The sequence below is a fragment of the Podarcis filfolensis genome (assembly GCF_964270895.1).
Source record: "Podarcis filfolensis genome assembly, chromosome: 4".
Lineage (NCBI taxonomy): Eukaryota > Metazoa > Chordata > Lepidosauria > Squamata > Lacertidae > Podarcis > Podarcis filfolensis.
In genome coordinates, this window is record NC_139607.1 from 98926303 (window position 1) to 98946659 (window position 20357).

At 48.6% G+C, this 20357-nt stretch overlaps 1 protein-coding gene across 1 annotated transcript in view; it reads left to right on the plus strand.

Annotated features, from left to right (window-relative positions):
• LOC310761834 (uncharacterized protein) overlaps window positions 1-20357 on the plus strand; it is a gene marked incomplete at its 5' end in the record, with an annotated part of 70590 nt that overhangs the window by 19436 nt on the left and 30797 nt on the right. The window contains 2 exons of the mRNA XM_083612031.1: window positions 4827-4909; window positions 8982-9108. Coding sequence (XP_083468157.1) covers window positions 4827-4909; window positions 8982-9108 — 210 coding nt within the window. The remainder of the gene's footprint in view (window positions 1-4826; window positions 4910-8981; window positions 9109-20357) is intronic.

Here is a 20357-nt window from a genome sequence, read left to right on the forward strand (position 1 = left end):
TCCGGGGCAAGGGGAGCTGCTGGGAAACTGAACTACAGGCTCAAAATATTACTTTTTTAAAAGGCAGCTTCCTGGCAGCTCTGCATCACCTGGAGCAAGAGGTCTTGTTCTGGCTCCAGCAAACGTTAGACTGTCAGTTCTTCTCAACTTCTCAAAATTAAGGGGAAATGTGTGTACGTCCTATGGAGCGAATGCAGGCTCCCTGGCTTCAGCGATAGCAACCCGAAGCCTCTGAATCCTGCGCTCCGGAGGCTTTGCGCTGCTTTCGCTGAAGCCAGGAGAGTCTAGTCTTTGAGGCTGGCGGTGGGGGAAAGCAGCGCTTCCCCCCACCGCCAGCCCCACAGGCTTGGGGGGCAGCGGGAAGGCGTGCGACACCATCGCGCTACTCCCCGACCTGGTTTTGAGGCTGGCGGTGGGGGAAAGCAGCGCCAACACTGGTAGCGTTTACCTAATAATAATAATAATTTATTATTTGTACCCCGTCCATCTGGCTGGGTTTCCCCAGCCACTCTGGGCGGCTTCCACAGCGATCAAAAATACACTAAAATGTCACACATTAAAAACTTCCCTGAACAGGGCTGCCTTAAGATGTCTTCTGAATCTCAGGTAGTTGTTTATCACTTTGACATCTGATAGGAGGGCGTTCCACAGGGTGGGCGCCATTACCGAGAAGGCCCTCTGCCTGGTTCCCTGTAGCTTTGCTTCTCGCAATGAGGGAACCGCCAGAAGGCCCTCAGCACTGGGCCTCCATGTCCAGGCAGAACGATGGGGGTGGAGACGTTCCTTCAGGTATACAGGACCGAGGCCATTTAGTGCTTTCAAGGTCAGCACCAACACTTTGAATTGTGCTCGGAAACATACTGGGAGCCAATGTAGGTCTTTCAAGACCGGTGCTATGGGGACTGACTGAGCGGGTGGCGAGATGCTTTCAGCCTCAGACACTTGGCGGTTTCTGAAATGGCCGTGCAGGCCAGATTCACGACCCTGGAGGGCTGGATTCGGCCCACGGGACATGGTTTGAGGACCCCTGGTCTACACTGACTGGCAGCAGCTCCCCAGAGTTTCAGGCAGGGATTTTGTCCAGCCCTTGCAGGAGATGTCAGGGGTTGACCCTGGGACATTCTGCATGCCAAGCGGATGCTCTAGGGCTCCCTATAATTCCCTAGCCTTTCAATGTTATGCTATTAGCAACAGTGGAGATTCCACCTGCCTCTTTCGAAAGGAGAACACTCTCCTAATCATATAATAATAATAATAATAATAATAATAATAATAATATATTTATACCCCGCCAACCTGGCTGGGTTCCCAAGCCACTCTGGGCGGCTTCCAACAAAATTTTAAAATACAATAGTCCATCAAATAGTAAAAGCTTCCCTAAACATAAAAATAACAACAATCCATTTTCAGTCCATTGAATTAGCAATTAAGCATATCTGGAAAGGGAAATAGCATACTTTTGTATATTAGCATAAAAAGCATGCATGAGAAAGTATTACTCATTTATGATGCGAATAGTATTAATTTATTTTGAACTTCGCTTGGTTCCTCCTTGGCAGCCAGTGCGATTGTTTCAGCAGGGCTGGAACTCAGGACCCGCTGCCTTGAGGGACATCTAAGAGCAGTTGGGCAGGAGAAAGGTCTCCCTTGGGAGGTGGTGGACTCTCCTTCCTTGGAGGTTTCTAAGCAGAGATTTCTAAGCAGGACGGCCATCTGCCATGGATGCTTTAGCTGAGATTCCTGCATTGCTGGGGGTTGTGAAGGGAGAAGGAAGGGTTAAACTCAATATTATCTGCACCCAAACTAACTTCTGCAGTTGTGGTAAAGCAGCTAGCAAAAACCGCAATTGCTTCAGTTCTGCAAGCCAGAAGCTGCTTCTTGTTTCATGCTTCTTGCTTCAGTAACGCAAGAGAAGAAAGGGAGGGGGGCTTAGCTAGCCATATAAGGTAATAAGTTATAACCTTGCCAGCTGATTGGGGGGATTGGGAAGACGGGTGTATGCTCTCAGGTATAAGAATGCTTGTTTACGTGTATTGGGGCCGCCAGTCTTTGGAAAGTATTCCACTGGCTGCCTCTGTGCAGATCTCAATAAAACTCTTTTCTCCGAAGAAGAAGTTGCTTCCCTGGTGCTTTTGTTCTCTCCTCGGTCCTGGGGCAAGCGGGCAAATGAATCCCCGGTAAACTAAGGCTTCAGTTGGACTAGATGACCCTGGGATCCCCTCCTATCTCTCCACTCCTGAATTCTAGGAGGAGCTTCCTTGCCTCCTGCAAAGCCCTTTTCCCTGCAAGCTCTTCCTCTGGTTTCTGGCCAAGGGAGGGAGATGCTCAGAGTCCAGCCAAGAGACTCACCCCCAAAGGATATCTGGGCATGGGCGTAGCCAGGGGGGCAGCTGCCCCCTAAATCCATAAGAAATAATAAGAATCTGAGGTTCTGCCAAGCGGGAGAGGGCTGAGCCGGAGGGACTCGGCTTGGCAAGGGTTAAAGGGAAGTGAGCTGCCTTCCTAGAGAGGACAGGAAGCACGGGGGGGGGGCAGGTCCTCCAGAGCCAAGGCCCCTCCCTCCCCAGTCCTTTCCTCGCTTTGGGGTCTCTCCTGCAAGGGCTGCCTCGCTGTCCCCTCCTGGGATCTGGTGAGTCTCCTCTCTCTCCCCCCAGAGGGTGCAGTGGGGAGAGGGGGGGGTCCCAGGGCTGCAGCAGGAGAGGGTGCTTGGGGAGCCTGATCTGCTCCTGCAGGGGGGGGGACCCCAAGTCAGGGAGGAGAGGGTCCTGCCAGGGAGGGGCCAGGTCTGCAACGCTCTCCTTCCTGGAGATCAGAGGATCCCAAACTCATCTGGCCCTCCGCCCCCACTTCAGAAAATATCTCCCTTCTTTAAACAAAGGAGTCCCTGGGACTTTAACTCTGTGTGACATTGCTCAGCCTCATTGCACAACAGAGGAAACATGTGCAAATGGTTTTCCAAAGCTGGACGAGGAGGTGGACTAGCCCCCTCCCCAGGAAAGGCCAGGAATAAAGCAAGGGATCCCAGCCCAGAGTCTGGCTGCTGCATTGCGGACCAGTTTCCCAGTCGTCTCCCAGGGCAGCTCCCCACGGAGGCCACGGCAGCAATCCCCTCGCACCCAGAGCATGGCATCCCAGGACCACGTCCTCTCTGTCCCAAAGGGGTTGTTGCTGGCAAAGCAGCCGGAAATGGGCGCTGCTACTCACTGAGCCTCCTGGGACCTTGGCATCAACGGCTGTGTGTGTGTTAAGCTATCTAGCGGAATAATAATAATAATAATAAAAAAAATCACCCGCCTAAATTTTAAGGGAGATGTCTTTGGCTTTTCCCACTTGGCCTTTAGGGGGTTGGTCAGATAAATACCTGGCCCTCAGAGCAAATAAAAAGGGACTCCACCCCAGGAGTCTGTCTGGAGAGCGGCAGAGAGTCCAAGTACAAGAAAAGGAGACAGAAGCAGGGGAGGGGGGAGCAACTCCTGAGGACCCCCGGGTGAGGACCCCCACTAGACCCACAAATGACTCCCTTGTCAGTTGGTTCTGACTTCATGCATTGACTAGAAGGCTGCAGAAACCAGGTTGATTAATCTCCCAGAAATCCCTTCAGTTGCCTCCACATTTTGCGTGGCTAGAAGGCTAGAGACTTATTTCTTCTCCTCTTCCTCCTCTTTCCTTTCAAAAAGATAGCTCATGGTCTGGGATGCGGTGCAGTCCAGCCCTGGTTCCCAGCAAGACTCATCCATGCTTGCTCAGGGAACCATTCCCCCCCCCCCGTCCTCCCAATTCTGTAACAGAACAATGTATTTGCTTTGTAGGATTTGCTAGGGCCTCTCATTAAGACGGACAGAACTTGTCAGAAGACCAAAGGGTTCCTTCCGATCTATCAAAGGCTTCCTAAGAGCACAGATGGATGAGCAAGATTCAGCTGGTCCCGAAGCAGGAAGAGGCCATGGCAGCCAAACTGGGAGCAGTGGGGGGTTCTGGGAAAACCCAGTGCAGAAGATCCTGGGTGAGGAGGACACCCTCTGCTCAGAGGTGCAGAGCCAGCAGATGAGGCAGTTCTGCTGCCAGGAGGCCAAAGGACCCCGAGAGGTTTGCAGCCGACTCTACCACTTTTGCCACCAGTGGCTGAAGCCGGAAAGGCACACGAAAGCTGAGATGCTGGACCTGGTGATCTTGGAGCAGTTCCTGGCTGTCCTTCCCCCGGAGATGGAGAGCTGGGTGAGGGAATGCGGAGCGGAGACCAGTTCCCAGGCAGTGGCCCTGGCCGAAGGTTTCCTCCTGAGTCAGGCAGAGGAGAGAAAGCAGGTGAGAGACACTTCCCTCTGGATACTCCCAAGGGGCTCCAAACAGGACAAAGAACATCCCATAATGGTCTGCTGATGGCCCATCCGTTTTCTGGGAAAGCATCTATTGAATGAGATCTCGCAGTCTTTCTCACCATTCTGTGTTTTGAATCCTTGTTTCTTTCTCACGGAAAGGATCTCTTTGCGGAAATGGACCTGGATTCCTGTGAGACAGAGAAGCCTCCGTTGGACACCAGAGAGAGGCCACTGGTTAAGGAGGAAGGTGGTTTTTCTCTCATTCCGTTGGTTTTCCAACTCATCTGGGGGTTCTTTTCATCTTGTTTTGGAGGGAGACTGTTGGGAAGAAGGGTCCAGAGGAGGGGAGATGTATTTCTGCACAACAAACATATGAAATGGACACAAACGTCCAAATGCTCTCAGCAGGTAAGGCTTTCTCAAAGGCCCATCTGCAGTTAGAGATGCCCTGTTTCACCTGTGAGAGAAGCCGGCACTCCTGGCTTCCTGTTTACCTTTTATCTTTTGCAGGTGACAGAATGATGCCGGCAAGACTTCCTGATCCGTCTTTTCATGGGGGCAGAAGGGAAGCAGTGGCTGTGGAACCAGATCAGGTCAGGGGAAGCTGCCTTGTGGCGACAGAGGCCGAGGAATGGAGCAATGTCATGGACTGGTTGGGCACAGAGGAATGGTGGGAGGAAGCAGCTGGGGAACCAGGAAGGGAAGACGGCTCAGAGCCCAAGAAGTGGAGGTGGAGGAAGGATGAGCGGTCAGAGGGGAAGAGGGATAAGCCTGGGAAGAGGAGATGTCAGAAGCTAAAGGGGTAACAGGGCTTAGTGAGCTGGGAGACTCTGTGGCAGAATGCAGTGCAGAATCAGAGGCAGAAGAGGAAGGAGGCGAGTGGGAGAGGAAGGTCGAGAGGCAGAGGTGAGTCAGGAGAAGGAGGAGCCACAGGTGGCTCCCTCTCCTTTTGCCAGAAACCACCCTCCCTGCTTGTCTCTCAGAGCCAGGAGGCCCCGTGCATTGCAGGAATCTCTGCTAGATCATCCAAGACAGATGGCCATTCAAAATAGGCTTATTTTATTTCTAGATAGATCACTGAATGCTAAAATAGTCTTCTAAGCATTGTACAAATGAGAACAAATAGTGGCCAGGATTCACCTAACCAGCCCCATTGGCTGCAAAATGGGGCCTGCCCCCATTCCTCCCGCTCTATGCCCCTATGAACCCCTTGAATTTGGCTCTAGGGCATTGGGAGGGAACTCCCCAGAACAGCTCACAAGGAGAGGAGAAAGTGGACCCTTTACGGTTTACAAACTGGAATGCTTGCGTAGGCAGAATGACTTGGAGGATACATTGTGGAGTATTGTGGCTCCCTCTCCTTTTGCCAGAAGCCACCCTCCCTGCTTGTCTCTCAGAGCCAGGAGACCCCGTGCATTGCAGGAATCTCTGCTAGATCATCCAAGACAGATGGCCATCCAACAGAGGCTTATTTTATTTCTAGATTGATCACTGAATGCTCAGATTGATTTCTAAGAAGTGGACAAATGAGAACAAATAGTGGCCTGGATTCACCTAACCAGCCCCATTGGCTGCAAAATGGGGCCTGCCCCCATTCCTCCCGCTCTATGCCCCTATGAACCCCTTGAATTTGGCTCTAGGGCATTGGGAGGGAACTCCCCAGAACAGCTCAGGAGGAGAGGAGAAAGTGGACCCTTCCATCAGGCAAACTGGAATTCTAGGCAGAATGACTTGGAAAACACAAAGTGGAGTACCACCTATTTGCACAAAGATGAATACCCATAATTAAAACTTAGAATAAAATAAGCATCCATAAATAAAATGCGCAGCAAAGCAATCCTACTGAAACAACTCCCCTGTGTGAGTGCCTGAGGGCCCTGCTCCTGCCACTCATCACCTGGCCCAGGGCGGGGCCTGAAGCCTCATAAGGACGGTTGCTGCTGCTGCTCCTGCTGGCCAGGAGGCCTTGGAGCGGCACAATGTTCTTTTAAAAATGTTTTAATATGTTTTTTTAAATTTTTAAAATCTTTTTAAAAAATTTCTTTCCCCCCCTTTTGATTACTTTTTTTTGTGGGGGGTGGGATGGATGTTAAGACCAGAGCATGTCATTACAGAGGAGGCAGGTTTAGTCGTTGTTGGAGGACTATCCCTGCCTCTGGGTCTGGTACTGACTGGACGGATACTAGAATCAGCAAGGGATACCCACATGACCTGAAGGTGCTGCTGTGCAATGCCAGATCAATGATTCATAAAACCACTGCCATCCATGACTTGATCATGGATGGAGGACTTGACCTGGCATGTGTAACAGAGACTTGGTTGGATGAAGCTGATGGGCCTGTCCTTGCTTGTCCACCAGGTTTCACTTACACACAGCAACCCAGGCCTTGTGGGCGGGGAGGGGGGGTTGCAGTGCCATGGTCAGATCTCTTCCTGGTGCAACTGGACTTCTCCGCTACCCTTCCCCTCTGCAGGGAGGTGGGACTGATTCGGATGGTCCGCCCCCGCCACTTAATGTATCCAAATGGTTTCCAGAGAGTGGAAGGGGATGCTTTATCCCATGTTGATGGCCTTTCAGCTGATTCCCTGGTGGCCCGCTGGAATGCGGAGTTAACCAGGGCTATTGACTGTTTGGCTCCGAAGCGCCCTCTTCGATTGCATGGAGCCTAGACAGCCCTGTGGTTTTCCACGGATCTGAGGGCAATGAAACAATCGCTGAGACGGCTAGAGAGCTGGTGGCGGATAGCTCATTCTGAAGCTGACCGGACATGGGTTAGAGCTCAATGCCGAGCCTACCAAGTGGCAGTAGCAACGGCGAAGAAGACTTTCTTTGCTGCCTCTATTGCATCTGCAGAAACCAGCAGCAGGAGACTTTTTCAGGTGGTTTGCAATTTAGCGGAACTACCTGCTACATCGGGGCCCAGTATGGGGCACATGATCTCCTGCAATGATTTTGCAAAGTTTTTTGCAGATAAAGTCGCTCAGATTCAGGAAGAGGTAGACTCCACCATGGGAGCAGGGCCGGGGCAGGAGAGTGCTAGTGTCCTGTCTAGTCAAGTTGCATGGGATCAATTCCAATCTGTTACCTCCGAGGATGTGGACAGGCTGCTTGGACGAGTGAAACCAACCACCTGTCTCCTTGATCCTTGCCCATCCTGGCTTATAAAAGCTAGCCGGGAAGGGCTAGGCGATGGGCTTCGCGAGGTCGTGAATGCTTCTCTCTGTGAGGGAGCCTTCCCAGACCCGCTGAAAGAGGGGGTTATCAAACCGCTTATTAAAAAACCATCTTTAGATGCTGCCAATATGGCTAACTATCGCCCAGTCTCAAATCTTCCATGCTTGGGCAAGGTGATTCAGCGAGTGGTTTCTGAACAATCATAACATCCTTCTGGACCGTCTTGAGGGGCTGGGAGCTGGGGGCACTGTCATGTAGTGGTTCCGCTCCTTCCTCCTGGGCCGTGTTCAGAAAGTGGTGGTGGGGGATGAGTGTTCAGACCCCTGGGCTCTCACTTGTGGGGTGCCTCAGGGTTCTGTCTTCTCCCCCATGCTTTTCAACATCTACATGCAGCCGCTGGGAGAGATCATCAGGGGGTTTGGCCTGGGTACTCATCAGTATGTGGATGATACCCAGCTATACCTCTCTTTCAAATCGGAACCAGTGAAGGCATTGACGGTCCTCTGTGAGTGTCTGGAGGCAGTTGGAGGATGGATGGCGGCTAACAGATTGAGGTTGAATCCTGACAAGACAGAAGTACTGTTTTGGGGGGACAAGAGGCGGGCAGGTGTGGGGGACTCCCTGGTCCTGAATGGGGTAACTGTGCCCCTGAAGGACCAGGTGCGCAGCCTGGGAGTCATTCTGGATTCGCAGCTGTTCATGGAGGCACAGGTCAATTGTGTGTCCAGGGCAGCTGTCTACCAGCTTCACCTGGTACGCAGGCTAAGACCCTACCTGCCCGCGGACTGTCCTGTCAGAGTGGTGCATGCTCTGGTTATCTCTCGCTTGGACTACTGCAATGCGCTCTATGTGGGGTTACTTTTGAAGCTGACCCTGAAACTACAACTAATCCAAAATGCGGCAGCTAGACTGGTGACTGGGAGCGACCGTCGAGACGATATAACACCGGTCTTGAACGACCTACACTGGCTCCCAGTACATTTCCGAGCACAATTCAAAGTGTTGGTGCTGACCTTTAAAGCCCTAAACGGCCTTGGTCCAATATACCTGAAGGAGCGTCTTCACCTCCATCGTTCTGCCCAGACACTGAGGTCCAGTGCCGAGGGCCTGCTGGCGGTTCCCTCACTGCGAGAAGTGAGGTTACAGGAAACCAGGCAGAGGGCCTTCTCGGTAGTGGCACCCAACCTGTGGAACGCCCTCCCACCAGATGTCAAAGAGAAAAATAACTACCAAACTTTTAGAAGACATCTAAAGGCAGCCCTGTTTAGGGAAGCTTTTAATGTTTAATAGATTATTGTATTCTGGTGTTTTGTTGGAAGCTGCCCAGAGTGGCTGGGGAAACCCAGCCAAATGGGCGGGGTATAAATAAATTATTATTATTATTATTATTATTATTATTATTATTATTAACAGGAAGGATACAACAGAGCATTGTGTAGCAGATCATATTTCTGCTGTCTCAGAGGAAGACATTTCCCTTTTTCTTTTAGGGTCCATTGTGCTTTGAAGATGTTGCTGTTCGTTTCACGGACGAGGAGTGGGCGTTGCTGGAGCCTGACCAGAGAGCTCTGCATAAGGACGTCATGGAGGAGAATCGTGGGATCGTGGCCTCTCTTGGTAAGGCTCCCTGTGGGATCGTCATATCTGCCTGGGAATTCAAAAAATACCTCAATGTGACCAACCTCTTATATTTTCACAGAGCTCAACAGCGCCCCCTATAACACCTGGGGACCTAACGCCCCCACAATAAAGAGTAAATTACAGTTTTTTCTTTGAACAACCTTCCTCAAATTATTCCTTTTTCTACCAGGATTGGGCTGGTCTGAACTTCCCAGGCCATCTTCAATGTCAGTTTCAGAATTGTTAGGAAAGATAAGTAGCTTCAGGTTTTTGTTTTTGCTCCTGTCAGTCTTGGGTTGACCAAAGAGATGAATGGCAGCGAAGCCCAGGTGCTGCCAGCCAGAGAAGAAGCAGGCCTAGGGAGAGGAGAGTTAGCAGCGGAAGGCAGAGAGGAGGGGGAGAGTAACTGTCATCTGAGCTCTGAACAAAAGGGAGAAGAAAAAGGGAGACAGAATGACAGACAGCTGTGTGAGAGCTACAGGAGTGAGTCAGACGCTGGAATGCAGGAAGCATTCTCTGCCAAATCTCGTAGGATCTGAAAAGTGGCAGAGACGCTCTAAAGATACTGGAAGAGAAGGTGGGGGCTTGCGTGCTGGGGAAGGGGGAGGAGCTCAGTCTGGGCAACTCCATCTTGTGGGGAGGACGAAGAGTAGAGGAGCTCCGTCCAAGTTTGTTGTTTTAGCAATAAATCTGAAATTATTAACAGTCTCACGTTTGTGGGAGAGACCAAGCCATAACAAGGACTGACATTGGAGATGGAGGGGATACCATGACTGGGCCAAACAAAATCCACCCCAGAGAAGAGCTAGGCTTATGGAATCTCAGGTAGTAGTAGCAGTGATGAGGATGATTCAGTGTTACCTTGGTTTACAAACTTAATTACTGTAGTAATAATAATAATTTTTTGTAATGGCTTGGCTCTCCCACAGAAGCGAGACACCGGCAGTAATTATCTCGGGTTTATTGCTCAAACACATAAATCACTCCGGAGCTCTTTCACTCCGTGTCTGACTTCCAAGTTTGCAGTTGCCAAGTCTAAACTCCGCCCCTTCCTCTTCTTCCAACAGGGGGAAAAACCCTTTCGCGCCTGCTCTTTCCCTTCCTCTCACTGACCTTTTCGCGCCTTCTAGTTTTTGGGCTAGCTATTCCTGGCCTCTCCCCTTCTGTCTCTGAGTTAAGATTGGTATTTTGTGGATCTTTGCTATCTGCTGCCTTCTCTTTGTTCTCTGAAGCTCTGCCACTCGGCTGCCCCTCCTCCCTCTCACATTCCAGTGTCCTTATCTCTCTTTGCCTGCTTTCATACATTCCAGCCTCTTTCAGCTCCTGAACAAAGCTGACATTTTTATTTCTACCCTGCCCATCTGACTGGGTTGCCCCAGCCACTCTGGGCGGCTTCCAACACATATATAATCATGAAACATCAATAATAATATTCTGATCCCATATTAAAAGAACATTAACTTAAAATGAGCAACTTATACTGGTGGCCAAAATTGTGGAAACCATTTGTGGAAAGTGTGTTTCTGAGGTTTGATGGCTCATAACACCACTTTTCTGTGGAGTAATGTCTGGGACGCGGGCGGCGCTTTGGGTAAAAGCCTCAGCGCCTAGGACTTGCCGATCGAAAGGTCGGCGGTTCGAATCCCCGCGGCGCGGTGCGCTCCCGTTGCTTGGTCCCAGCGCCTGCCAACCTAGCAGTTCGAAAGCACCCCCGGGTGCAAGTAGATAAATAGGGACCGCTTACTGGCGGGAAGGTAAACGGCGTTTCCGTGTGCTGCGCTGGCTTGCCAGATGCAGCTTTGTCACGCTGGCCACGTTACCCGGAAGTGTCTCCGGACAGCGCTGGCCCCTGGCCTCTTAAGTGAGATGGGCGCACAACCCTAGAGTCTGTCAAGACTGGCCCGTACGGGCAGGGGTACCTTTACCTTTACCTTTTAATGTCGTTGTTTTTTAATCGCTTAGTTTGTCCGACTCTTCGTGACCCCAGGGACCAGAGCACGCCAGGCACTCCTGTCTTCCACTGTCTCCCGCAGTTTGCTCAAACTCATGCTCATAGCTTCGAGAACACTGTCCAACCATCTCGTCCTCTGTCATCCCCTTCTCATTGTGCCCTCAGTCTTTCCCAACATCAGGGTCTTTTCCAGGGAGTCTTCTCTTCTCATGAGGTGGCCAAAGTATTGGAGCCTCAGCTTCAGGATCTGTCCTTCCAGGGAGCACTCAGGGCTGATTTCCTTAAGATTGGATAGGTTTGATCTTCTTGCAGTCCATGGGACTCTCAAGAGTCTCCTCCAGCACCATAATTCAAAAGCATCAATTCTTCGGCGATCAACCTTCTTTATGGTCCAGCTTTCACTTCCATACATCACTACTGGGAAAACCATAGCTTTAACTATACGGACCTTTGTTGTCAAGGTGATGTCTCTACTTTTTAAGATGCTGTCTAGGTTTGTCATTGCTTTTGTCCCAAGAAGCAGGCATCTTTAAATTTCGTGACTGCTATCACCATCTGCAGTGATCATGGAGCCCAAGGAAGTAAAATCTCTCACTGCCTCCATTTCTTCCCCTTCTATTTGCCAGGAGGTGATGGGCCCAGTGGCCATGATCTTCATTTTTTTGATGTTGAGCTTCAGACCATATTTTGCGCTCTCCTCTTTCACCCTCATTAAAGGTTCTTTAATTCCTCCTCACTTTCTGCCATCAAGGTTGTGTCATCTGCATATCTGATATTTCTTCCGGCAATCTTAATTCTGGCTTGGGATTCATCCAGCCCAGCCTTTTGCATGATGAATTGACGAAGCCAGCCGTTACAAATGGCGCTTGTTTAGCATAAAATAAAGACACAGAGAGCCAGCAATATTTCCATGGACGGAGGGCAGCTCATTCAGACTTCTTCTCCTCTCTGGTCACTCTTTATTATCCTTTGTTCTCCCCAGCCGCATGGCTGCATTCCAATGTCTCACGTTACCTCATCCGGTCATGGCTTCCCCCCCCCTCGCCCCATTGGTCAATCACTGCTCAGAGGAAATACAACTCCTTTTAAGGTCAATACATTCTAATACATTGTAAGGCACGGACATGCTGGTCACCGAGGTCAGCAAGGCACCAGGTGGCGCTACAAGCCTTTGCCATGACTTCCTGGCTCCCACAATGAATTCTGCATATAAGTTAAATATGCAGGGAGACAATATACAGCCTTGCCGTACTCCTTTCCCAATTTTGAACCAGTCAGTTGTTCCATATCCAGTTAAAACTGTAGCTTCTTGTCCCACATAGAGATTTCTCAGGAGACAGATGAGGTGATCAGGCACTCCCATTTCTTTAAGAACTTGCCATAGTTTGCTGTGGTCGACACCGTCAAAGGCTTTTGCATAGTCAATGAAGCAGAAGTAGATGTCTTTCTGGAACTCTCTAGCTTTCTCCATAATCCAGCGCATGTTTGCAATTTGGTCTCTGGTTCCTCTGCCCCTTCTAAATCCAGCTTGCACTTCTGGGAGTTCTCGGTCCACATACTGCTTAAGCCTGCCTTGTAGGATTTTAAGCATAACCTTGCTAGCGTGTGAAATGAGTGCAATTGTGCGGTAGTTGGAGCATTCTTTGGCACTGCCCTTCTTTGGGATTGGGATGTAGACTGATCTATGGAGCCCAATGGCGTCCGGCACACTTCTCTGCGCGACTCTGATCTTCCCCCAAAGACCTTTGACTCCAGCAGCAAGTAAACACAGCGGAACAGAAGCAGGAACGTCATTCGTGTGAGGGCAATAACTCAGGCTGAAACGCAGGCTGTCTCCTTATCTTTAAAGTCTTTATTCCTTAGCACAACACAACAGCTATAAATCTCCTGCCTGGCGACAGAGCGCACATCTTGCTCCTTTCTTGGAACGGAGCAAACACACACTGTCTGAGGCACAGTAAAACACTCCCCTCAGTGTTCTAAAACCCCGCCTCAAAATGTGGGACGTCACTCAGAACTCTTAACCCTGTGAGTTCTGAGCCTCTCTCCACACCCCCTCTCGAATCATATTTTGAGAGGACTTCTGAGTGTTCAACACCTTTCCCATTGCCTTCCGCCCCTTCCTGGCATCGTTGTTAGGCACCTGTTGAACCTCACAAACCTCAGGTTCGCACTGTGCGAAACCAACCCACGCATTTGTGACCTGAAACCTCTCAGGTGGATTCCCTTTGTAGCCCGCGATGACCGCCTGGGCACAAACTGGGGTGCTCCTTCTGACCCACTGGGGCCAGCATGTGCGTCTTCCTCATCAGAAGACTCCCCCTCTGACTTGACACGTCTGTGAGCTTTCTCCATTATGCGCACAGGAGATGAGGGCTCACTCTTGGACACTCTCTTAACAACCTGTGGAGACGCCCTACTCTGTTCAGGGACCTGGTCTCCACCAGCAGGCTCAGGCTCTGGCTCTCCTTCCTCCTCAGAGTCAGACAGACAATCTGAGTGAACGTCAGAGCGCGCTTTGCGCCTTGCCCAACCGTCCTGCTCAAAGAACTCAGCCTGTTTACTGACCAGAAGCTTGGTCTGATCACCTTCTGGATATGCAAATCTCCACCCTTTTGTCGCAGGCTCATATCCACAGAAGATCATTTCCTGGTACCTTGGGCCACCCTCCTGCTGCAGAAACTTTGGTACAGGCACCATGGCTCTGCTACCAAAAGTGCGAAAGAAATGCACAAGCGGCTTCTGCCGATGAAGCAGGAAATACGGGGTGTCACCTACCACTGCATTGTAGCACCTGTTCATCGTGAAATTGGCTGTCTTTACCGCCTCCCCTCAAAAACTTTGAGGCAAACCAGAGTCATCCAGTAGAATCTCTGATGCTCGAACCAGAGCTTTACTCCTAAGCTCTGCCACGCCACTGTCCTGAGGAGAAGTCACCTTGTAACGTAGCCCTCTCTGGCGAAAGAAACCCTTTAAAGCAGACCCAGTGACCTCTGAACCTCGGTCACACTTGAACCCCTGCACCTTGGTGGAGAACCTTAGTTCCACCTCTGCAACCCAATCTTTGATAAGTTGTGTTGCCTCCTCCTTAGTTTTCAGCATGAATGCCCATGCGTTCCGCGTATAATCATCTGTCAGCACCACCAACCACTTGGCCTTGCCCAGACTTGGCTGTGGCATATCAAAAAGGTCTGCATGCACAAGCTCAAAAGGCTTTGTGGTTACTCTCTCCACCCTGGGATGATTAAATCCCTTGTTCCTTGCTTTTCTGCAAGCTTTGCAATTCAAAGGTTGACCACATTCTTTTACCTTGCACCCTTTGGTGCACTCTGATAACATCTGAATGTCCTCACAGGACCCATGTGACATTCTCTTGTGCCACACGCAAGCACACGACACATGAGTGTGATCAGTGGCTTTCCCAGTATTCCCCTCACCCTCCAGAGGTGTTTCCAGAACAAAGAGGTTGTTCTGATTTCTCTCAACACTTATTAGCTGTTTCCCCCCTCTGGAAATTGTACAAACATTTTTCTCAAAACTCACTGAATATCCCTCCTGTAAAAGGCAAGGTACAGATAACAGGCAATGTTTTATCTCAGGTACGAAATAGACCTTCAGTTCAGCCTGCAAGAAAGAAACAAACAGGTTAGCAAAATGAGTCACATGTCCCTGTGAACCAGTAGCAAATTTAACTGTTTTCCCAGTTGAAACAGCCTTGCAGTTCCACATTTGTCCATCAGGTGGGGCTGTGACCAAATGGGCATTAGCAGCCGAGTCCACAACCCAACGTAGCACTCTGGAGTTGAGCTTCTTTGTTGCCTTAGCAACCGACTTCCTGCTGCCCCCGACCTTGGGGCCTTCGCTGCAGGTGTTCTCCAAAACTGCCATAGACGCAGACAGCTGATAAGCGTTTCCTCCCTTCTCTGAAACGCGTACTATCTGCGGTTTCCCACGCCTGCCTCCGGTTCTGGTCTGGTTGCCATGGAAACCCGGCTGGTTCCCATGGGAAGCAACCTTGGACACATCCTGCCCTGTCTCCCTCGCTCTCTGTGGGCAGCTGCGACGCAGGTGTTCAGAAGAAGCACAAACAAAACATCGCCGAGTGAAAAACTTTGCAAACTTGCCTTTGGTCTTCTCTGCCCCCCCAACCTTTCCAGCAGCACTGCTTGAGGCTTTTCTGCTGTTGGGGAAATGGCCTTTGGCTTCTGCTGTGGTTTCTCTGCAAACCCCCTCCAGCTCCTGCCAAACAGCCTGGGCACTCTCAAGACCCTTGGAATGGCCTGCACCCCCAATCTCAGGTGCAAAGTTCTTCTCTTCTCTCAGCTGCTCTCCAGCACGCAGCTCAGGTGTTGGTGCTTTCCAATGGCTCTCCAACACAGTCTTCTTCAGTGCCTGCCTCCTGACCCAGGGCTTGCTCCCGTCCACCTTATCAAAAGGGATTGACGATTTCTGGCTGTCTGCCATCTTCCCCCGGGGCCCGGCCTACTTACAGGTAGCGGTAGTGCCTCCCGGTCCGGCAGATCTCAGCTCCTCCCAGCGAACTCCTGGCTGGCCTTTGGCTGCTCCTCAGCCGACTCTGACTGCAGTCTTTCTTCCCAGCGTCTCATCAGCTGGCCTTTGGCTGCAGTCTTCTCCTCAGCCGGCTTCCCCCCCATGCACGAACGTTGCTTATCTTAATTGCTGATGGTCCATAACCTATGGAGCCCAATGGCGTCCGGCACACTTCTCTGCGCGACTCTGATCTTCCCGCAAAGACCTTTGACTCCAGCAGCAAGTAAACACAGCGGAACAGAAGCAGGAACGTCGTTCGTGTGAGGGCAATAACTCAGGCTGAAACGCAGGCTGTCTCCTTATCTTTAAAGTCTTTATTCCTTAGCACAACACAACAGCTAGAAATCTCCTGCCTGGCGACAGAGCGCACATCTTGCTCCTTTCTTGGAACGGAGCAAACACACACTGTCTGAGGCACAGTAAAACACTCCCCTCAGTGTTCTAAAACCCCGCCTCAAAATGTGAGACGTCACTCAGAACTCTTAACCCTGTGAGTTCTGAGCCTCTCTCCACATGATCTTCTCCAATCCTCTGGCCACTGCTGAGTTTTCCAAATTTGCTGGCATATTGAGTGTACCACCTTAACAGCATCATCTTTTAAAATGTTAAATAGTTCAGCTGGAATACCATCACTTCCACTGGCCTTGTTATTTGCAGTGCTTTCTAAGGCCCATTTGACTTCACTCTCCAGGATGTCAGGCTCAAGGTCAGCAACCACACTACTTGGGGTATACGAGGCATCCATTTCTTTCTGGTATAGTTCCTCTGTGTATTCTTGCCACCTCTTCTTGATATCTTCTGCTTCAGATAGGTCCTTTCCACTTTTGTCTTTTATTACAGTAATCTTTGTACGAAATGTTCCTTTCATATCTCCAATTTTCTTGAACAGATCTCTGGTTTTTCCCATTCTATTGTTTTCCTCTATTTCTTTGCATTGCTCGTTTAAGAAGGCCTTCTTGTCTCTCCTTGCTATTTTTTGGAAATCTGCATTCAATTTCCTGTATCTTTCACTATCTCCCTCACATTTTGCTTGCCTTCTCTCCCCCGCTATTTGTAAGGCCTCATTGGACAGCCACTTTGCTTTCTTGCATTTCCTTTTCATTGGGATGGTTTTCGTTGCTGCCTCCTGTATAATGTTACGAGCCTCCATCCACAGTTCTTCAGGCACTCTGTCCACCAAATCTAAATCCTTAAACCTGTTCGTCACTTCCACTGTGTATTCTTAAGGGATTTGACTTAGATTGTATCTTACCAGCCCAGTGGTTTTTCCTACTTTCTTCAGTTTAAGCTTGAATTTTGCTATAAGAAGCTGATGATCTGAGCCACAGTCAGCTCCAGGTCTTGTTTTTGCTAACTGTATAGAGCTTCTCCATCTTTGGCTGCAGAGAATATAATCAATGTGATTTCAATGCTGCCCATCTGGTGATGTCCATGTGTAGAGTCGTCTCTTGTGTTGTTGGAAAAGAGTGTTGGTGATGACCAGCTTGTTCTCTTGGGAGAACTGTATTAGCCTTTGCCCTGCTTCGTTTTGAACTCCAAGGCCAAACTTGCCAGTTGTTCCTTTTATCTCTTGACTCCCTACTTTAGCATTCCAATCCCCTATAATGAGAAGAACATCCTTCTTTGGTGTCACTTCTATAAGGTGTTGTAAGTCTTCATAGAATTGGTCAATTTCAGTTTCTTCAGCATCAGTGGTTGGTGCATAAACTTGGATTACTGTGATGTTAAAAGGTCTGCCTTGGATTCGTATCGAGATCATTCTATCATTTTTGAGATTGCATCCCAGTACAGCTTTCACCACTCTTTTGTTGACTATGAGGGCCACTCCATTTCTTTTATGGGTTTCTTGCCCACAGTAGTAGATATGATGGTCATCCGAACTGAATTTGCCCATTCCCTTCCATTTTAGTTCACTGATGCCCAGGATGTCAATATTCTTGCCATCTCATTTTTGACCACATCCAAGTTCATGGTTCTTACATTCCAGGTTCCTATGCAATATTTTTCTTTACAGCATTGGACTTTCCTTTCGCTTCCAGGCATATCCGCAACTCAGCGTCCTTTCTGCTTTGGCCCGGCTGCTTCATCAGCTCTGAATCTACTTGTACTTGTCCTCCGCTCTTCCTCAGTAGCATGTTGGACACCTTCCGACCTGAGGGGCTCATCTTCCAGCGTCATAACTTTTATATGCCTGTTGTCTTTGTCCATGGAGTTTTCTTGGCAGGGATACTGGAGTGGCTTGCCGGTTCCTGCTCCAGGTGGATCACGTTTGGTCAAAACTCTCCACTATGACCTGTCTATCTTGGGTGGCCCTGCATGGCATAGTTCATAGCTTCTCTGAGTTATTTAAGCCCCTTCGCCATGGCAAGGCAGTGATCCATGAAGGAGTTTTAATTAATTAAAATTAATTAATTTAATTAATTAAAATTGATTAATTAACATAATTAATTAATTAGCTTTAATTACGGCCTTACAATGCCTTCCCATGAAGTTTTTAGTTCTGCAGCTGTGAGAATGTGAAACCAAGACTGAATTATTGCCTCTATTAATTGGGCTTTATTGCTGGGTTGCCTTTGATTAACAAGTTTCTTTAGTCGGCCCCATAGATTTCCGATTGGGTTAAAATCTGAGCTATTCCCAGGACATTCTGGCAGTAGAATAGAATTATCTTGAAAGCACCGCTTGCACACAGCAGCAACATGACATGGAGCTGAATCTTGTTGAAATAGAAAAATAAATAAATAAATTATATATATATATATATATATATATATATATATATATATATGCTTCAGTATCAGGGAAAATACCACCTGTGGAACGCTTCAGTTTGGGCTAAGGTATTTCCCTTATGTATTTGGGGGCATTTACATTTCCATTAATGACGCAAATTCTGCCCACACCTTTTGCTGCCATACAACCCCAGATCATCACACTATCTGGGTGTTTCACGGTCGGTGTAATGCAAATAGGATGTAAATGTTCTCTGATTCTTCTCCTCGCGTATTTCATGCCATCACTACCAAGCAAGGAGATTTGGGTCTCATCCCTCCAAATAACACTGTCCCATTCTTCCACTGTCCACTTAACAAGGGTTTAGTCTTTCAAGCTTAGCTTGAGAGATAACAATGGCTTTTTCCTTAGAATTCTAACATTTCGACCAGTCCTTGCACTCAACTTCACATTACATTGCACCATGTCATCTTGTATACACCCAGATGATATTCTTCTGTCATGTAGGGACAGTCTCTCCATTCTTCGATCGTCACTTGCCTTTGTGCACCTTTTCCTGCCTTAACCAGTCTGATTTTTTAGTGACTGAGTCTCCATATACGTCTTCAAAAATATAGAAAGACCAGCTTTGGTTATGTTTTCCACAATCTTTCTTCTAATTTCTTCATAACTGTAGCCCTGTTCACTTAATAGTACTATTTTACATCGCTTTCTGGGTGACCCGTCAACTCTTTGTGCTATTTCTTTAATTTTATTATGTTGTTCAACCTGACTAAATGAAAGAAGACAGAAAACCAACCAACTTGTTAGCAATCACGTAACACACTGACAAAAGTCAACCTAAGCAAGTTGTGCTTCCTTTTTCTGGTTTTTTCGCTATAATGTTTGATGGAATATGGGTAATTAAACAAACTTTGTTGAATTGCATTCTTGATTAAATTAAATTATCTTTCCATTGATATATAATTTTATAATATTACTCCAAAAGAAGCAGAGTTTTGAGCCATCAAGCCTCTGAAATTTTTCTCCAAAGGCTTCTGCAGTTTTGACCACTACTCTATATCAAACAAAGCAACATTCAACAACACATCAGAATATCATAATAAATATGTTGGTTAATGACAAACAACACAGGTAATGAACACACACCCAACTCCCTCCAGTTCTTCTCTGAGGCTCTAACCCTTTTTGTCTGCATTGCAGATTGTGATGAATCGGAAATCGAGAACAAAGGTGACCACGATAAAATCCCCAGAGAGGAGAAGCCACGTGAAAATTTAGAGTGTGGAGAAAGCTGCAGTCAGAGCTCCCATTCCACTTCCCATCAACAAAATCTCATTGGAAAGAAACCATATCAGTGTGTGGAATGTGGAAAGAGCTTCAGGAAGAGCTGCGATCTCACTTGCCATCAAAGAATTCATACAGGAGAGAAACCCTATCAGTGTGTGGAATGTGGAAAGAGCTTCAGTAACAGCCGCAGTCTCACTTCACATCAAAGAATTCATACAGGGGTGAAACCATATCAGTGTGTGGAATGTGGAAAGAGCTTCAGTGACAGCCACAGTCTCACCTCCCATCAGAGAATTCATACAGGGGAGAAACCCTATCAGTGTGTGGAATGTGGAAAGAGCTTCAGGAAGAGCTGTGATCTCACTTGCCATCAAAGAATTCATACAGGGGAGAAACCCTATCAGTGTGTGGAATGTGGAAAGAGCTTCATGAAGAGCTCCCATCTCACTTCCCATCAAAAAATTCATACAGGTGAGAAACCTTATCAGTGTGTAGAATGTGGAAAGAGCTTCAGTCAGAGCTCCGATCTCACTTCCCATAAGCGAATTCATACAGGGGAGAAACCCTATCAGTGTGTGGAATGTGGAAAGAGCTTCAGGAAGAACTACCATCTCACTTCCCATCAAAGAATTCATACAGGGGAGAAACCCTATCAGTGTGTGGAATGTGGAAAGAGCTTCAGGAAGAAGTACATTCTCACTTCCCATCAAAGAATTCATAC